This window comes from Haemorhous mexicanus, chromosome 7 (genome assembly GCF_027477595.1).
Source record: "Haemorhous mexicanus isolate bHaeMex1 chromosome 7, bHaeMex1.pri, whole genome shotgun sequence".
NCBI classification, from domain to species: domain Eukaryota; kingdom Metazoa; phylum Chordata; class Aves; order Passeriformes; family Fringillidae; genus Haemorhous; species Haemorhous mexicanus.
The window spans coordinates 28,829,186-28,843,149 of NC_082347.1; the positions used below are offsets into that span (position 1 = coordinate 28,829,186).

A 13,964-nucleotide genomic window follows, 5' to 3' on the forward strand; every position below is an offset into this window, starting at 1 on the left:
CGCTGTCCCAGGTGGGAGCACCGATGCGAAGCCCACCTTCCCGCACGGTCGGAGCGGTGCAGAGCCCCGACGGCTCCGGCGACCGGGGTGCCCGTGCCCCGCCCGGCCAGGACCGCCGCTACCTCGGCCGCCGCGGGTACTGGGGGCGCGGGGAGGGGCGCGGGCGGTGGCGGGGGGGCCCGTCGGGGCGGGCAGGGCGGGAGGGAGGAGCCAGCGCGGGGGCTGAGCCTGGGCTACGGGATGGGGCGGCAGTGAGGGTGGGCGGGTGTGCGCCGACGGGGCTCTCGCCCCGCAGCCGAGCCGAGCCGCGCCGCGTCGAGCCGAGCCCCGCTCCGCTCCTCTCCCCGGTGATGCGCGGCGGCCGCACTGCCTGACCCTCCTGCCCGCTGCCATGCCGGCCCCGACCCTCGGGCGGCCGGCGGGGGTCCCGGCGGGGCTGCGGGCCGCCGCCTGGCTGCTGGCGTGCGCCGCGCTGTGCCGGGGCCGCGCCGCCGCCTGCCCGCCGCTGTGCGCCTGCAGCGGCACCACGGTGGACTGCCACGGCTCGGCCCTGCGCGCCGTGCCCCGCAGCATCCCCCGCGGCACCGAGCGCCTGTGAGTACCGCCGGGCTTTGTCCGCCGCCGCTGGGCGTGCGGCGACGAGGGTGCGGGAGCCCGGCGGGGCGCCGGGGCCGGGGGCTTGTCCGAGGGCGTGTGTCCAAAAGCCCGTGGGAAGCGAGTGCCCCGCGGGGGTGCGGAACGCGCTCCGGAGCCTGAGCTCAGGAGTGTGTACGGGAGCCCGTCTGGGGATACGTGTGGAAGAGGCTGTCCGTGGCGGGGGTGGGCAGCAGCCTGTCTGGGGTGTGTACAAGTGCCCGCCGTGTCTGCTAAAGGCAGAACGTGTGCAAATGCCCGTGGGGCCACGGTCGGCCCCCCAAAAGATGCGTGTGCCAGAAGCTGGTGGGGTGGGTGATGTACGGTGTCCCGCTACGCCCGGGGGTTGTGTGTCTGTAAATTCCCGTCCAGAGCATACGTGGCCTGTTAGGTGAGTTTACGTGCATCATCCCCTTCCTGAGGGAGATGCAGTAGCCCGTCGAGGTGGAGAGCAGAGTGTGTGTGAGAGCCTGCTGGGGCAGGGTGTGTGTGTAACCTTTTCTCTGTGTGAGGGCCGTGCAAGACTGTGCGTGTGCCAGTCTTTGTGCAAGTGTGTGCAGCGGGGTTGGGACTGGAGCAGTGCTCGAGGGAGTGGGTTGCTTCGGGGGGGCATTTGTGCTGGGGCAGCCCAGAATGGACTGCGTGTGTGGGTCTGTGAGCTCCATGGCAACCCCCTGGCAGGTGTGTGGCCACCCCTCCAGTGACTTGTCACAGGGTAGCTACACAGCCACAGGGGTTTTCTGGGGGCTCCTGTCACCCCAAGCCCCTACCTGTGCTGAGCACCCCTTTGTCCCCAGGAAGCTCTCCTGGGAGTGCTGCACATCGTGTTAGGAGCAGGTCCCATTGCCCCAGCCCCTCTTGAGATTCCCCCACGGTGTGACCAGCCTTCAGCCATGCAGATCACCCATAGTGAGCCAGACAGCTCACCCATCCTCCCCTGTGCCTGCACCTCTCTGCTTATCAAATCCCTTGCCACGTCCTCAGGGATGCTGGGAGGTGTCCTTAGCTCTCTTAGCTGGGCCCCCATGAGGAAGGTTTTTCTCTCACAGTCAAGGTCCAGCTGGCTGTGTGAGTCCTGTGTTACCTGCTGAGCTCCCCCGAGCAGGAGGGGGCCTCTGCTGCTGTGCCTGGCTGGGCAGGTTTGCCTGCCTGGGGTTCTGTGGCCAAGCAGGGAGAGCAGCATGAGCTGAACGTGTCCAACCTGCTGCTGGCAGGAGGTTCCTGGCACGCAGGAACCCAGTCTTAGCAGGAGAGCAGGGCTGTCCCCAACCTGTCCCCTCTGCTCAGTAGCAGCAGGTGCCCCATCCCATAGCTGCAATGGACCATAGTGGCATAGTAGCTGTCTGGCCCTGGCGCCAGGCTGCTCCCACATCCCGTTTGCAGTGCAGGGAAGTGTTGAGCTGCTGTCTCCTTGGGCAGCAGAGCTGCAGGATATGTTCTAGGACAGCCACACGGTGCTCGTGTCCCTGTGCCCTGCTGTTTGCAGCTCCTGGAGTTTGACTGTGCCCTTTGCCTGCAGATGGGCCAAGACCCTGCAGGCAAGGACTGCATACATGCACTACAGAGAGCCTGGCAGCTGCCAGGGCTGCACCCAGCATGCAGCATCAAGAGCTCTGCAGGATACCACTTGAGAGGAGTTTTCTTTTCTCCCACCATAATTATCCTCATACAAATGATTATTACTAAGCATGGCAACCAGACTGCTCTGAGTTGCCATCCCATAGACCAAGTTTATGAGGTCTGAGACAGGATCCCCCTTTCTGCTGTGCTCAGGGGAGAGGGAAGGTTTATGAATAGCCTGCACTATCCCTTTCTGCCTCTTGGAGAGCTTAATGGGGTCCTTGGCATCAGCTCTCCATCCATGCACCTGGGTGCGGGGTCCTGGGGGAGGGTTGGCATTGAGTCCCCAGCTCTGCCTGGGCGGGTGCTCAGCACTACTCAAATGAAGCAATGCTGGAGTGAGCTAATGGAGGATGCCCTGTTGGGTGTCTCACTCCTGCTCTGGCAGGGCATCTCTTCTGCTCTGAAAGTGGGTCATGCTTGCTGTCTCCTGTTCTGCCTCCCCTGACCTGGTCCTCCATGCCTGTTGTCATTCAGCTGCATTGGGTTTTCTGGATTTTAATGCAGCAGGTGATGCCGGATCTTCTGTCTGGACTGAGCTAGACATGCTTGCTCTCTCGTGGGTGTTGTCTGCTAGATAACTACTTCCTGCTGTTTTTAACACCCATGCAGGTGCTGGAGGGTGTCTGTGCAGAGCAGGTCTATCTCCTAGCAGTGAAATCCTGCTGTAACAGCTCGAAAGCGAGTTTCAATTCCCTGTAAGCAGGCTGCAACCTTGCAGTCTTCAGCTTCTCAGTGTTCAGTGGAGCAAGGTCAGCAGGCAGCCACAGGGGAGCCTGCAGCAGGGGCTGTGCCAGGACGTGCTTTCTCCAGGGGTCAGCTCTCTGTGGGACGTCATCAGCCTCTCACCAGTGCCCTCCACTGCATGCCTCTTTTCCCAAGCCCTGAGATGCACAGCATGAGCAATGCCAACCTCACCACACATCCCATAGTGGCAGTGAGCAGGGATGTCCCTGCTGTTGAATTTCTTGCCTGTTGTATGCCAGTGCAGTGTTTAGAGCCTCCAGTCCTTCTCCAGCCTCCCATCTGGCTGAGCCCCATGGGTCAAGCCCCTGGGCAGGGCAGCCAGGCCTGCTGGCACTGCCATTGTGGGGACTCAGGCAGCAGCATGCTGGGAGGTTTGTGCTGTTGCTTTTGCAATACAGTCTTTTCCTTTGAAGAACAGCAAATCACTTGCCTTGCAGAGCCACTGCAACTTTGTAGAATCATGGGCTGGGGAAAAATTGTCTTCTGTTTTGGTTTGCCCTGTGATACCTTCCTGGTGGGTGCTATGCTGTTGGTAGAGAGTAAGGGCTGCAGATGTGTCTAGGATGGACCGCTAGTGATTGTTGCATGGGGGGGAGACAGGACCCTTCTTCCCTTGTACCAGGGCACAGCACACTGCTCCCTAAGTGCCTTTTAGTCTGCAACCCAACATAAATGGGGGTTGTGCACTTGCCCTCTGTCTGGATTGGGGCTGAGCAAGGTGGGAAGCGGCAAAGTCTCTGGGCACTTTTCACAGATGACTCTGCTCCTGCCTACACTTCTGGCAAGCACAACAGAGGCCCTAAGGCTTTGTAGGCAGGATGGGGTGATAATCCTCCAGCACTACAGTGTTATCTGCTTCCAGGAGTCCCTCAGGCCTCAGCCACCAGAGAAGAGTTGTGGGAGAAGGTCACAATTCCCTTCCCCACTTGCTTGCTTTTCTTTCTTTTTTCCTTTGAAAGTGTCTCTGAAGAGCAGACTGCCTTGTTGAGGAGGTGGATAGCTCTCCCCACACCAGCAGGATCAGTCCAAATTTGCCACTGTCAAATGGCAGCTTCCAGCCCAGCTTGCAGGGGATGAATTGACTGTGATGGCATGTCACTCTTTTCTGCTATTGAATTTTTTGGCTGACAGCTGAGAATTGCCCCACTTGCCCCTTTTGCCTCCTCTCTGATGAGCTGAACATCCCCCATCTCGCTGGGGGCTGTGCTGTGTCCCCCCCCATGTGGAAGGCAGCAGAGTTGGGTTTAGGGGTCCCCATCACTGCACCCTTCTTGGCTCTGGCTTTTCCTTTCCAGAGTCCCTGGCCTCAGCATTTAATGGGGCTTCTGTTTGCCTTGTTCCCAAACTCTGGGGGTTTGCCTGTGCTGAAATGGGCTCCATGCACTCTGTAGTCAGCCTGCCATCCCTCTGTCTGCATTGGTGGAGGGAAGGGGTGCTGAGCTACAACCTTTGTGTGTGGGAGCCCCATGCCAGGGTGGCTGCACCTGAAGCACTCTTGCATACTGCCCGACCATCCCCTGCCAAAATTCCTGCAGCAAGCTCTTGTTCAGAGCATGTTTAATCCATTCACCTGCATCTACCTCTCACCAGTTAATCAAAATGTCTTGCAGCAGCCAGGCTGGTGTATCACAGCAGTACTCCTGCATTCCACTCCAGTTTTTGGGCTGCTTCTCCTTCCAGGGGCTTCAGGCAATGCTCCTTCTTAGGAAGAACCTTGAGGAAGTCAACCTGTCCCTTTCCTGAAGTGCCCAGGCAAGTTCTCAGTGAGCAGTCTGGTTGCAGAGGGTCTGCATAGGCTCTGCAGAGCTCTGGAGCAGGATGCAGGACCTTGGTCCAGCCAGGGCAGTGCTTGGCTGGCCCTGCAGCCCTCAGCTCTCAGGAGAGATAGTGCTGGGCACTGGGAAAATGCAGGCTGGCTTGGGAAGGTAGCCTGCCCAGCCCACTGCAGTGGCTTCCTTGGGAGCCTTCCTGGACAGAGGAAATTTGCAATTCTATTCCAATTTCTCCCTTCAGCTACGTCCAAGGCAGATGCTGTCTATATATTGCCATGGTAACGCTGCGTTCTCACTCTCTATGGAATTGCATGCTGGAAAAATATTAGTTTAAAAAACTATGTCGTGTTTGTATTGACTGAAGTGGAGGCTGATAGTGGAGGATCTATTGTCCCCTGGTTGGGAAAAGTCACCAGTAACAGGCAATAAAGCCAGGCAGATTGGCCTCTGGTGACCACTTCTCACCCCACACAGCAATTGCTTCCCTATAAACCCTTCCCTGGCTGTTTTATTGCATCCTTTAAAACAGATATTTTTGCCTTAAATGTGCTGCCACTTTGGTCCTCCAGAGAGATGCATTGTGCTAACAGCAATTCCTTGCTGCTGAGATGGGAGCAAGGAAGGGGAGTTGTTTCCAGCTTTAATTGTGGGTCTCTCACGTGCACCTTCAAATGCTGTTGCTGCTGTGCCCAGGTCCCAGGGTGGGCTGGGCATAGTGGCCATGGGTGGTGTGGACAGGGAAAGGGTGTCCTGTCCAGGGAAATGTGTACAAGCCCATGACCTCCCACTGAAGAGGGGCTTCTCCTGCATCCTTGCTCTGATTTGCTCTTTGGCAGACTGGTGGAGGAGAGTACTGGAGCAGGACGGGCATGTGGGCAACCAAGGGAGCCTGTCCTTGTCTCATTTCAGAGTCCTTCATGGTCCCCTGCCCACTCCAGAGGTACTTGGTGCTGCAGATGCATCCTCTTGGTCTTTATTGCTACTGAAATAACCTTTTATAAAACCTGAGAGGCAAGGAGACGTTTCTGTGCGTGTTTTACTAAAAAGCAGTTAAACCACAGAGTCGTGCATTAGCAAATGGCCTCATCCCAGGGGATTCAAACCCAGACCACTGCTCCCTGGCAGGCTTCCAGTGCGAGTAGCTCCAAGGCCAGCTCCAGCAGCTGGCCCCTGTCCCCACTCAAGGGACAGCCAGGGATGGCAGTGGTAGGAGTGGGGAGAGGAGCAGAGGCTTTCCTGCTGTACAGCACCAGGATGCCAATTAGCACTGTGAGCAGTAAGGATAGCCGGGTCCTTGGGGTCGTGGCCTTGCTGGGAGTTAGAAGGAAATGGGGTGGGATGAGGGGACTTCTCCAAGGCTGTCCCCACAAGAATCATCTCAGACCTCCCTGCTACGTTCAGGCTCTGAGGCTGTGCTGACTGCCTGCTTCCCCAGCATGCATTTTGGATGCACTTGCTGCTCAAAATAGCAGAGGCAAGTGTCCTATGGGGGAGAGAGGCTGCTAGAGGAGGAAGATCAGAAAAAGGGAAGATTAATTTTTAAAGCGATGCAGCCAAGGAGCAGCCCTGGCCACCACGAGTGAGAGAGAAGCAAGCTCCTGGCCCTGGATATTTCTTGGTTGGAGGAAGCCCTACATCCCAAATGGGATGCTCCAGGAGACCCATCTGGTCTGGGATTGAGTAGGCATCTATAACTGAGCAGTTCAGGTGGTGTGAGCAGCTCCAGGATGGATAAGCCAGAGGGGTTTTGCTGGGAGAGATGCAAAGTAGAACTCAATCCAGTGAGTGGCAGGATGCAGCCTGAGGGCTGGGCAGCCTCCCCTGCCCTGGGAAGCAGAGGAGCTACAGAGCAGCCCCTCACCAGGCTACTCAGCATAAAAAGCCAAATTTCGGTGGGTATCCCAGAAAATCTGTTCTCTTGGCTGAGTCTCAGTTTACACGTTTGTGATAGAGAGATGCCCTGCTGCCTTTTCTCTCTCCCGCTGGGGTTCAGGGAGGTTATTTATTAATTTTTAACCTGAAGCTGGTACACCACAATGCTGTGTGAGTGTAAAGCATTCCCTGACTGCGAGCAGCTAATGGCTGTGGCATGAAAACCCCAGAGAGAAGTTAGGAGAACAGAAAGCCTTCTGGATCCTTACTGTTACTTGAATGATCGATGCTGTTTGTTATGCTTAAAGATCTGTCATGATGCTAACCTGCTGTAGAGCCTTGTAAAAGCCTACAGAGCCTCCTGTACTGTGGGGCCATGGCTGTGCTTGGGGCTTTTGGCCCTTTGGCTAAGGGCAGTGTTTCCCAGATGAGCCCAAACAGCTGCTCTTGGCTCTGCTTGTTGGGCACCTGCAGGCAGCTGGTAGGGGTGGTGCTTGGCTGAGTGACACCCTAAAGGGACTTCCATGTCCATTGTGCCATTGGGTACCTTTGCTCTTCTTGAGGAGTCTGGTCAGAACAGGGATGGGATGGTAAAGGAGAAGAAGGTGCTGAGCCCCTTGTGCAGCTGTGTCAGCCCAGGATGTGTGTGACCAGTGTCCCCTCCCTGAGCAGTAGGCAGCAGCACCCTGTTATTCACTGGTGCCTTGGAGGGGATGGAGTTAGCACCCAGCCATGGCCATATGGGCTCCAGAGAGCTGGTGAATGTGGTGCTGTGCTGGAGGGGACCAGCTCTTGCAGGACAGGGAAGGGCCTCTGCCCCCCATTTCCTTGTTTGAGCAGCTCAGTGAGCCTGTGCTGGGGCTAAGTTACATTCAAGCAGCCGGGTGAAATCTTGAGAAGACTTGAAAAATGCAATAAAAGTGTAGGATGAAAGGTTGCAGCTGCTCTGTCCCCAGTGCTGAGCACAGGGGTCAATCTGGAGTCTCAGCCTCATCCGTGTTTCCATTAGCAGTCTGTGTGACGGGACACGAGCTGCTTCTGACAGCTGCAGATGCCACCAGGCTGGGAGAGATGCAAGAGGGCTGGAGAATGGGCTGAGGTTTCAGAGTGGTCTTGGTGAATGGGAGGAATGAGCTGACAGAAAGGAAGTTGTTGCCTGGGGACTCGAGGAAAGTGTTGGTGGGAGGCAATCACCAAAAGCACAGATGTGGAATGGCAGCACTGACTGAGCGGGTCCTGCCCCTGCAAGTCAGAGAGGCCCCGAGGGAGAGCAGTGCCCTTGGGCTGGGGGATTGCTGTGGGAAAGAGGCTTGCTCGGGCAAGGGAGCAGCCAGATCTCTGCACCATGGTGGCCTGGGCAGGCAGAGATGGGGTTCATCTGCTGTGGGAGGGGTTTGGGTCAGAGTTTTGATGATGGTCCTAGAGGCAGGAGCAGTGACATGTTGGAATAAGGCACAGGGTAGTGTCAGTCCCTGTCCTTGAAGGAGCAGTGTGTGCATCTGCCTGGATTGATAGAGGGTGGCTGAGGTACTGCTGTGGGGTGTGTGACCTTCCAGCCTTCATTTCTCTGCTTCCCTGATTATTATCTGGCACTGCTGGCTCCAGCTGGGGTCAGGGCTCTGGGATGAGGGCTATGGAGCTGCTGGGGGGGAGCCATGCCCTTGGGGGCCGGCGCTCTGAGGCAAGGGCAGGGAAGGCAGAGCAGTGAAGATCATCGGGGGAGGGATAGATCTCATGGACAATACACATACCAACCCCACCAGGCACCAGGGCAGGGGAGCAGCAGGCACCACAGGAGCACAGATCTTTCGCCACCAGCCCCTGCAGTCACTGCCCAGAGCTGTGGGCACCTGCTCTATGCTGGCTCTGATGGGCCTGGGCGCATTTTGGTGCTGGTGGGTGCAAATGCAGGAATCCATCTCACAGACTTTCCCTTTGCATTCTTTAAAGCGGGATTCCAGGGAGCAGAGCAGTTAGGATTTCTGCCTCAGCAGGAGAGCAGAGCTGAGCTGAGCCACAAGGACAGGAGTCACATGTGTGCTGAATAGCTGATGCTTTGCAACGGAGTAGGGATCCTGGGACTGCGCTGTCTGCTCCTTCCCGCTCCTGATAAATCAGTGCCCAGGGAAATATCATTCATGTTGGCTGTATTTAATAAATTAACTCTCAGCATTTGTGCTCTCTGAGGTTGTTACTGAGTTAGTGTAGCTCCAAACCCTGCAAAGGGAAAAGACACATCAGACCCCCTGGGAATGGATAAGCCATCCAAAGCTAGAAACCAAATATAAACCCAGACTATGCAAATCCAGTCTAACGAACCCTGCTGCAGCACAGACATCCCATCTGGGAGTGGGATGATCCACAAGCAATGTAGCAAAGGGACTGATTGTTTTAATGACTTTCCTCTTCCCAGGGAGAAATGGGAGGGGGGTTTCTGAAACTTGAGGGTTGCACAAGAAAATTTGCTGCCTCTCCATCAGCAGTGTGAGACGTGGGGTGCTGGGGGAGCAGAGGAAGGCAGCCTGAGTGAACTTGAGGATGCTTTCTGGTGTTAAATCCTTTGAATTAGTGAGGATAGAGCATGCCTTATGTTTCTGCTTTCAAGTCATAGTCCAGAAATACAACCAATCTGCTGGGCAGTTCCCCAGACACATCAGTCCTTATTGAAGCTCTGCTGTGTGGAGCAGGGCAGAGTGTTTTGCTTCAGGAAAGGGCATGGAGGCAGTGGGTGAGCAGCTGAGCAGCAGGGATCCGGCTTTCTGGGCACTGCAGACTGTAATTTATCTCCATGAGGAACTGAAGGGGGTTCAGAGGGGAAAAAAATGTCATGAAGTTAAATGGCAGTGTTGCCTTGGCATCCTTACAAATAAGCTTTACCTGCTGTTCGTTCCCATCTTGGTTGCAAAGGCCATCATTTACCTGAACAAAGGCATGGAAGGATGCTGGGAGCAGTTGTCAGGGGGCCCACAGAGCCAGTCCCTGAGGGAGGAGGACTGTCGGGGGGCCCTGAGACACAGTCCCACTTGGGGATTGCCACCAGCCCCACTGCTGAAGTTCCCTGAGGGTGCTCAGCAAGCATGCAGGGGATGGAGGCTGGGCTGTGTGGGCAGCAGACCCCAGGGTAGCTGGTCCTGGCAGTGCTTTGGGCTGTACAGTCTTTGGGCTGCACTGTCCCAGCAGATGCCTTGGAGAGAGGGCAGAGCCTGGTTTTGGCATGTGCAGGGACTGGCCATGTTTAGTCCATGGCTTCTTTGGTCTTTCTTTGTGTTTCCATGCTTGCCTGTGCTCTCCCTCTGGCTAAGGCTCTGGGATGCTGGTGCTCTGAGGACAGCACCACCCTGGGCTTTGCAGGCTGAGGTCTAAGTCCTGGCTTTCAGGTTGGGCAGTTCTAAATCAAGCCTCTCTGCTCTGTCCCTCTGCAGTACTGGAGATGACTTAACTTCCCGTTACGCATTGTACTGGAATTGTACTCTGGCTGCACAGCCAGAGTAACGTTAGGTATGTCTAAAGGAAGGTGACATGGGAGTCCTCTTAGAACCCTCCCTCACAGGAGCTCGAATGGGTGCCATTACCTCCAGCTTGGTCTCCAGCGTGGCCCTGGGGATCTTCCAGGCAATCTTGTTAGCCAAGGAACCTTTAGGACATCTGGAGAAAACCACTCCTGAAGCTGTGATTTCTCCCTGCCCTTAGCTGACTCCAGAGCTGCAGTCCATCAGGAGGTGGGCACACAGCTGTACATACCCAAACGACCCCCTTTGTGGTGACAAATGTTCCTAAAACGTGTGACGCACCCCAGAGCTTGGTGCCTGGGATTTACAGCCTGACTGACCACGGCTTTTGCTCCCACTGAGAGGGTCAGCTCCTTCTGATCTGGAGGCCGGTCCCCGGCAGCCTGCTGTGCTCTCTGCGAGCCGGTCGGACTGGAAGCCGCGGGAGCCGTGGGGCTGCAGAGCCCAATTGTGGGTTTCAGTTTAATCACTGGGGCTGAGGAACCTCTATTCATTCCGGCTCGCATTCATCTGTGTCCTAGTAACGGTGCTCTCCCAACCTCCTTCCCAACGCGGCACACACGGCTGGATAATGGCAGGAGCCCGGCAATCGCGGAGCTGAATAGCGCTGTAATTACGAGGCTATAATGGCGAGCTGGAACTCATTAGCCATTATCAGCCGTTCCAGCAGGACAATGACAGCACCCCGGGGTGCGCGGCTGCGCTGCCTGCACCCGGTGGCCCTACACGCTGCTCGGCGGCCCCGAGGCCAGCCCGCCGCTGACCCTGGACCCTCGCACGACTGCAGAACCCGGTGGAGGGGAGCTTTGGCTCTGGATGGGAATGATGGACTGTGTATTCAGCCAGCCATGTGACATGAGGCATTCCTGCTCCCTGGTCCCGCTGTCAGGGCTCAGGAAGTTACAGACCCCATCCCCCGCCCCGCCCCCCCACCTCCCCTTGCCGTGGTGCTGCCCAAGCATCCCAAGCTGCTCCATGGTGGCACTTTCCTGTCTCTTTCCTTCCCTGGCTCCAGCAGCTCATCCTTCACTTCACTGACTTCTCCTCCTGTAGTTTATTTGTTTTCCCCTTGTTTTTTGCGTCTGTGTTCAGTGCAGGCAGTGGGTCTCCAACATGGGAGCCCTCCCTGGGCTCTGCCTTCGCGTAGGCACCCTCCATGCCCAGCACATGCCTTGGGCAGGCTGGCTGATGGCAAGAAGCAAACGCTGCCATGCTTTGTGATGTCTCCTGCAATCGGGGGCTGCCCAGAGTTCCCCAGCTCTGCAGACTGTGGGCCCCAGGGCTGATGGTCCTGCTTTTCCCAGTAATCACATCCCGTAATGAGGAAAGGCACTGCAAAGCTGACTGCGAGGTGCAAATCTCTGCAGCTTCTGGCTTGATGTATTTTAAAGCAAGATAATCCCAGCAGGAGCGTGCTGGAGAGCATGGCTGAGGAGAGCCGGGGAAGGTGTAACCAGCAGGCTGGGAACAGAGGTCCTGTGTGTCCAGGAGTGGGACACACGTTGTCCTGGTGCTCAGAAGAGCCTGGGCAGGACCGACGCCATGGGTGGGTGTAGGTACTCCTTATTTCCACCAGCAGAATGAGCAAGGAGGGGCAGCATCTTCTTTCTGACTGCATTGCCTGTCCCTGTGCTCACCCAGGGCTTTTGACTGAGAGAGTGATGCCACAAAGCAACTTGTCCTGTGCAAGGTTCTCTTGGCGGGTGAAACCTGAGTGTGGCTTATTCTCCAGGTAGAAGGTGTGAAATGGCTGTGCACTGAACCGGTTGTGATGCAAGGATAATGGCAGGAGACATTAGCATGTAAGTGTCACTTACACTTGTAAGTGTCTTGCAGCTGGGTATTTGCAGCGATTCTGCTATAATGGGGACTTTTGTTAGTTTCTTGTTACCCTTGCCTTCTCTAGACTACTCTGTGCGTTTGGGATGACCCTACCAGGTGTTAGCTACATTTGCAAAACGAGGTGACATGCATCCCGGGAGGGCATCTGGAACTGGAACAGAGAGGAGCCAGAGAGCCCCTTCCTCTTGTTGCCTTATGGTCCATGAAAGATGCCAGCTTACACTGGCACAGCCAGCCAGATTTCTGTGTGCCCAGCACTGCTGGTCATTGAGGATGAGGGTCCTCTCTGGGGCCAGGGACCATTCCTGTAAGGGGCCACAGAATTGCACCAGCCTCTACTGTCCTCTGGGCCCTGCCTGCCATTTTGGGGGTGGTACTGGGGAGGCCCAGTGCTTGGCTACCTCTTGAGTGCTTCCCTGCTTATTTCTTCCTCTTCTCTCCACAGGGAGCTCAATGGCAACAACATAACAAGAATCAACAAGAATGACTTTGCCGGGCTGAAGCAGCTCCGTGTCCTGTGAGTTCCTGATGAGGGGCCAGATGCCCCCACTTTGGTGGATATTGTGCTTGGTTTGTGGCCCCTCCTACGGCTGCTGGAGTTAGTTTCTTTCTGTGGGCCTCGGCCAGCAGGGCTGGAGGGTATTGCGTTGGGCTGAGCCTGGTGGATTTCCAGCTGGGAGAGAGTGGGAAGAGTCTGGGTTGTGTTGAGGGGATAAGGGAAGTGAGGTGCCCTGGGTCAAAAGAAGCAATGGGGGCACTGGGGACCACTTTTGCAGAAAGCTGACCCCTTCTCTCTGCAGGCAGCTGATGGAAAACCAAATCAGCATGGTGGAGCGTGGGGCATTTGATGACATGAAGGAGCTTGAGCGGCTGTGAGTGTCTGGTCATGGTGGGAGGTTGGTGAGGGGCCGCTGGATTTAGTTGCAGAGAGCATCCTTTCCTTTTTTCCTTAAACCCTATTGTATCGCGGCTGCCTGACTTCAAACAGCTTCTCTTCTGCGTGGCAGTGGTATTTTACAGTTTGGGAAGCACACCTATTTCTGTTTCTATAGATCTTAGAGTCCTTTCTGATGCTTTTGAAGTGAGGAGCAGGTTAAACACAAATGACTTTTGCTGTATCAGCTGTGTCCTGTGTGTTAGCAAGGGAGCTGTAAGTTCTGGTCCAGCACTCAGTAAAATAGCTCAGCAGTTTAAAAATCCCAAGCTGCTCGAGCAAATATAAGGAGCTGAGCGAGCAGCAGGTTAAGAGCGCAGTTAAGCAGCAGTCAGCAGTTAACAGCTTGGAGTCCTCTCTGCATGTAATTACAACATTGTGAGTAGGCCTATTAGTGCCCCTTGGTTGTCCCTGTCTGGGATTGTGGTGAGCAGGATGGGGGTGTCCTTGCCAGGTGGGATGCTCTGCTCTATTGGCCTCTCTGAGCGAGCCAAAGTACCCAGCTCTGCATGATGCATCCAGCTGGGCTGCAGATGGGGTCATTGCTTTGTACTCCAAACCCTGACCCTTTTTTTCTTTCCCTGCAGACGGCTGAACCGCAACCAGCTGCACACCCTGCCCGAGCTTCTCTTCCAGAACAACCAGGCACTGTCGCGGCTGTAAGTGCCTTCTGTGCCCACAGGGCTCCCCTGGGAAAGCTGTGGGCTCACCTGGGGACTGCCATGGGGTTTGGAAGGACACTGATGCCTCAGGAGGGTGCTGCTCCTGGGGGGTGTGCTGGTGGTTACAGGTGTGTTGTCCCAGTGAGGGCTCATGGCAGGGGAGTGCTCCCTGTTTCTGTGTGAGCTGAGCATGCAGCAAGGTGGGAAATGGGCTATGACTTGCAGGGGACCTGAGACTGGCAGTGTTAAGGATGTCCTTGTAACACATGGGGATACGGGATGAGATGTTGGCAGTCTGGGCTGGGTCTGGCATCACAGAGTTGAGCTGTGCCTGCACAGTGTCAGGTGGAGAGGTGCTGAGAATTCCTCAGCA

The 13,964-nt window shown here is 56.1% G+C and overlaps 1 protein-coding gene across 2 annotated transcripts in view; it reads left to right on the forward strand.

The window, feature by feature from the left end:
- The first annotated feature begins 280 nt into the window (after positions 1-280).
- SLIT1 (slit guidance ligand 1) overlaps positions 281-13,964 on the forward strand; it is a 60,511-nt gene continuing 46,827 nt past the window's right edge. For both annotated transcript variants that reach the window (XR_009487211.1, XM_059851785.1), the window contains exons 1-4: positions 281-594; positions 12,441-12,512; positions 12,796-12,867; positions 13,517-13,588. Coding sequence is in view for 1 of the 2 variants with exons in the window: in XM_059851785.1 (XP_059707768.1) it covers positions 392-594; positions 12,441-12,512; positions 12,796-12,867; positions 13,517-13,588 (419 nt within the window). In the remaining variant the exon portion in view is untranslated. The remainder of the gene's footprint in view (positions 595-12,440; positions 12,513-12,795; positions 12,868-13,516; positions 13,589-13,964) is intronic.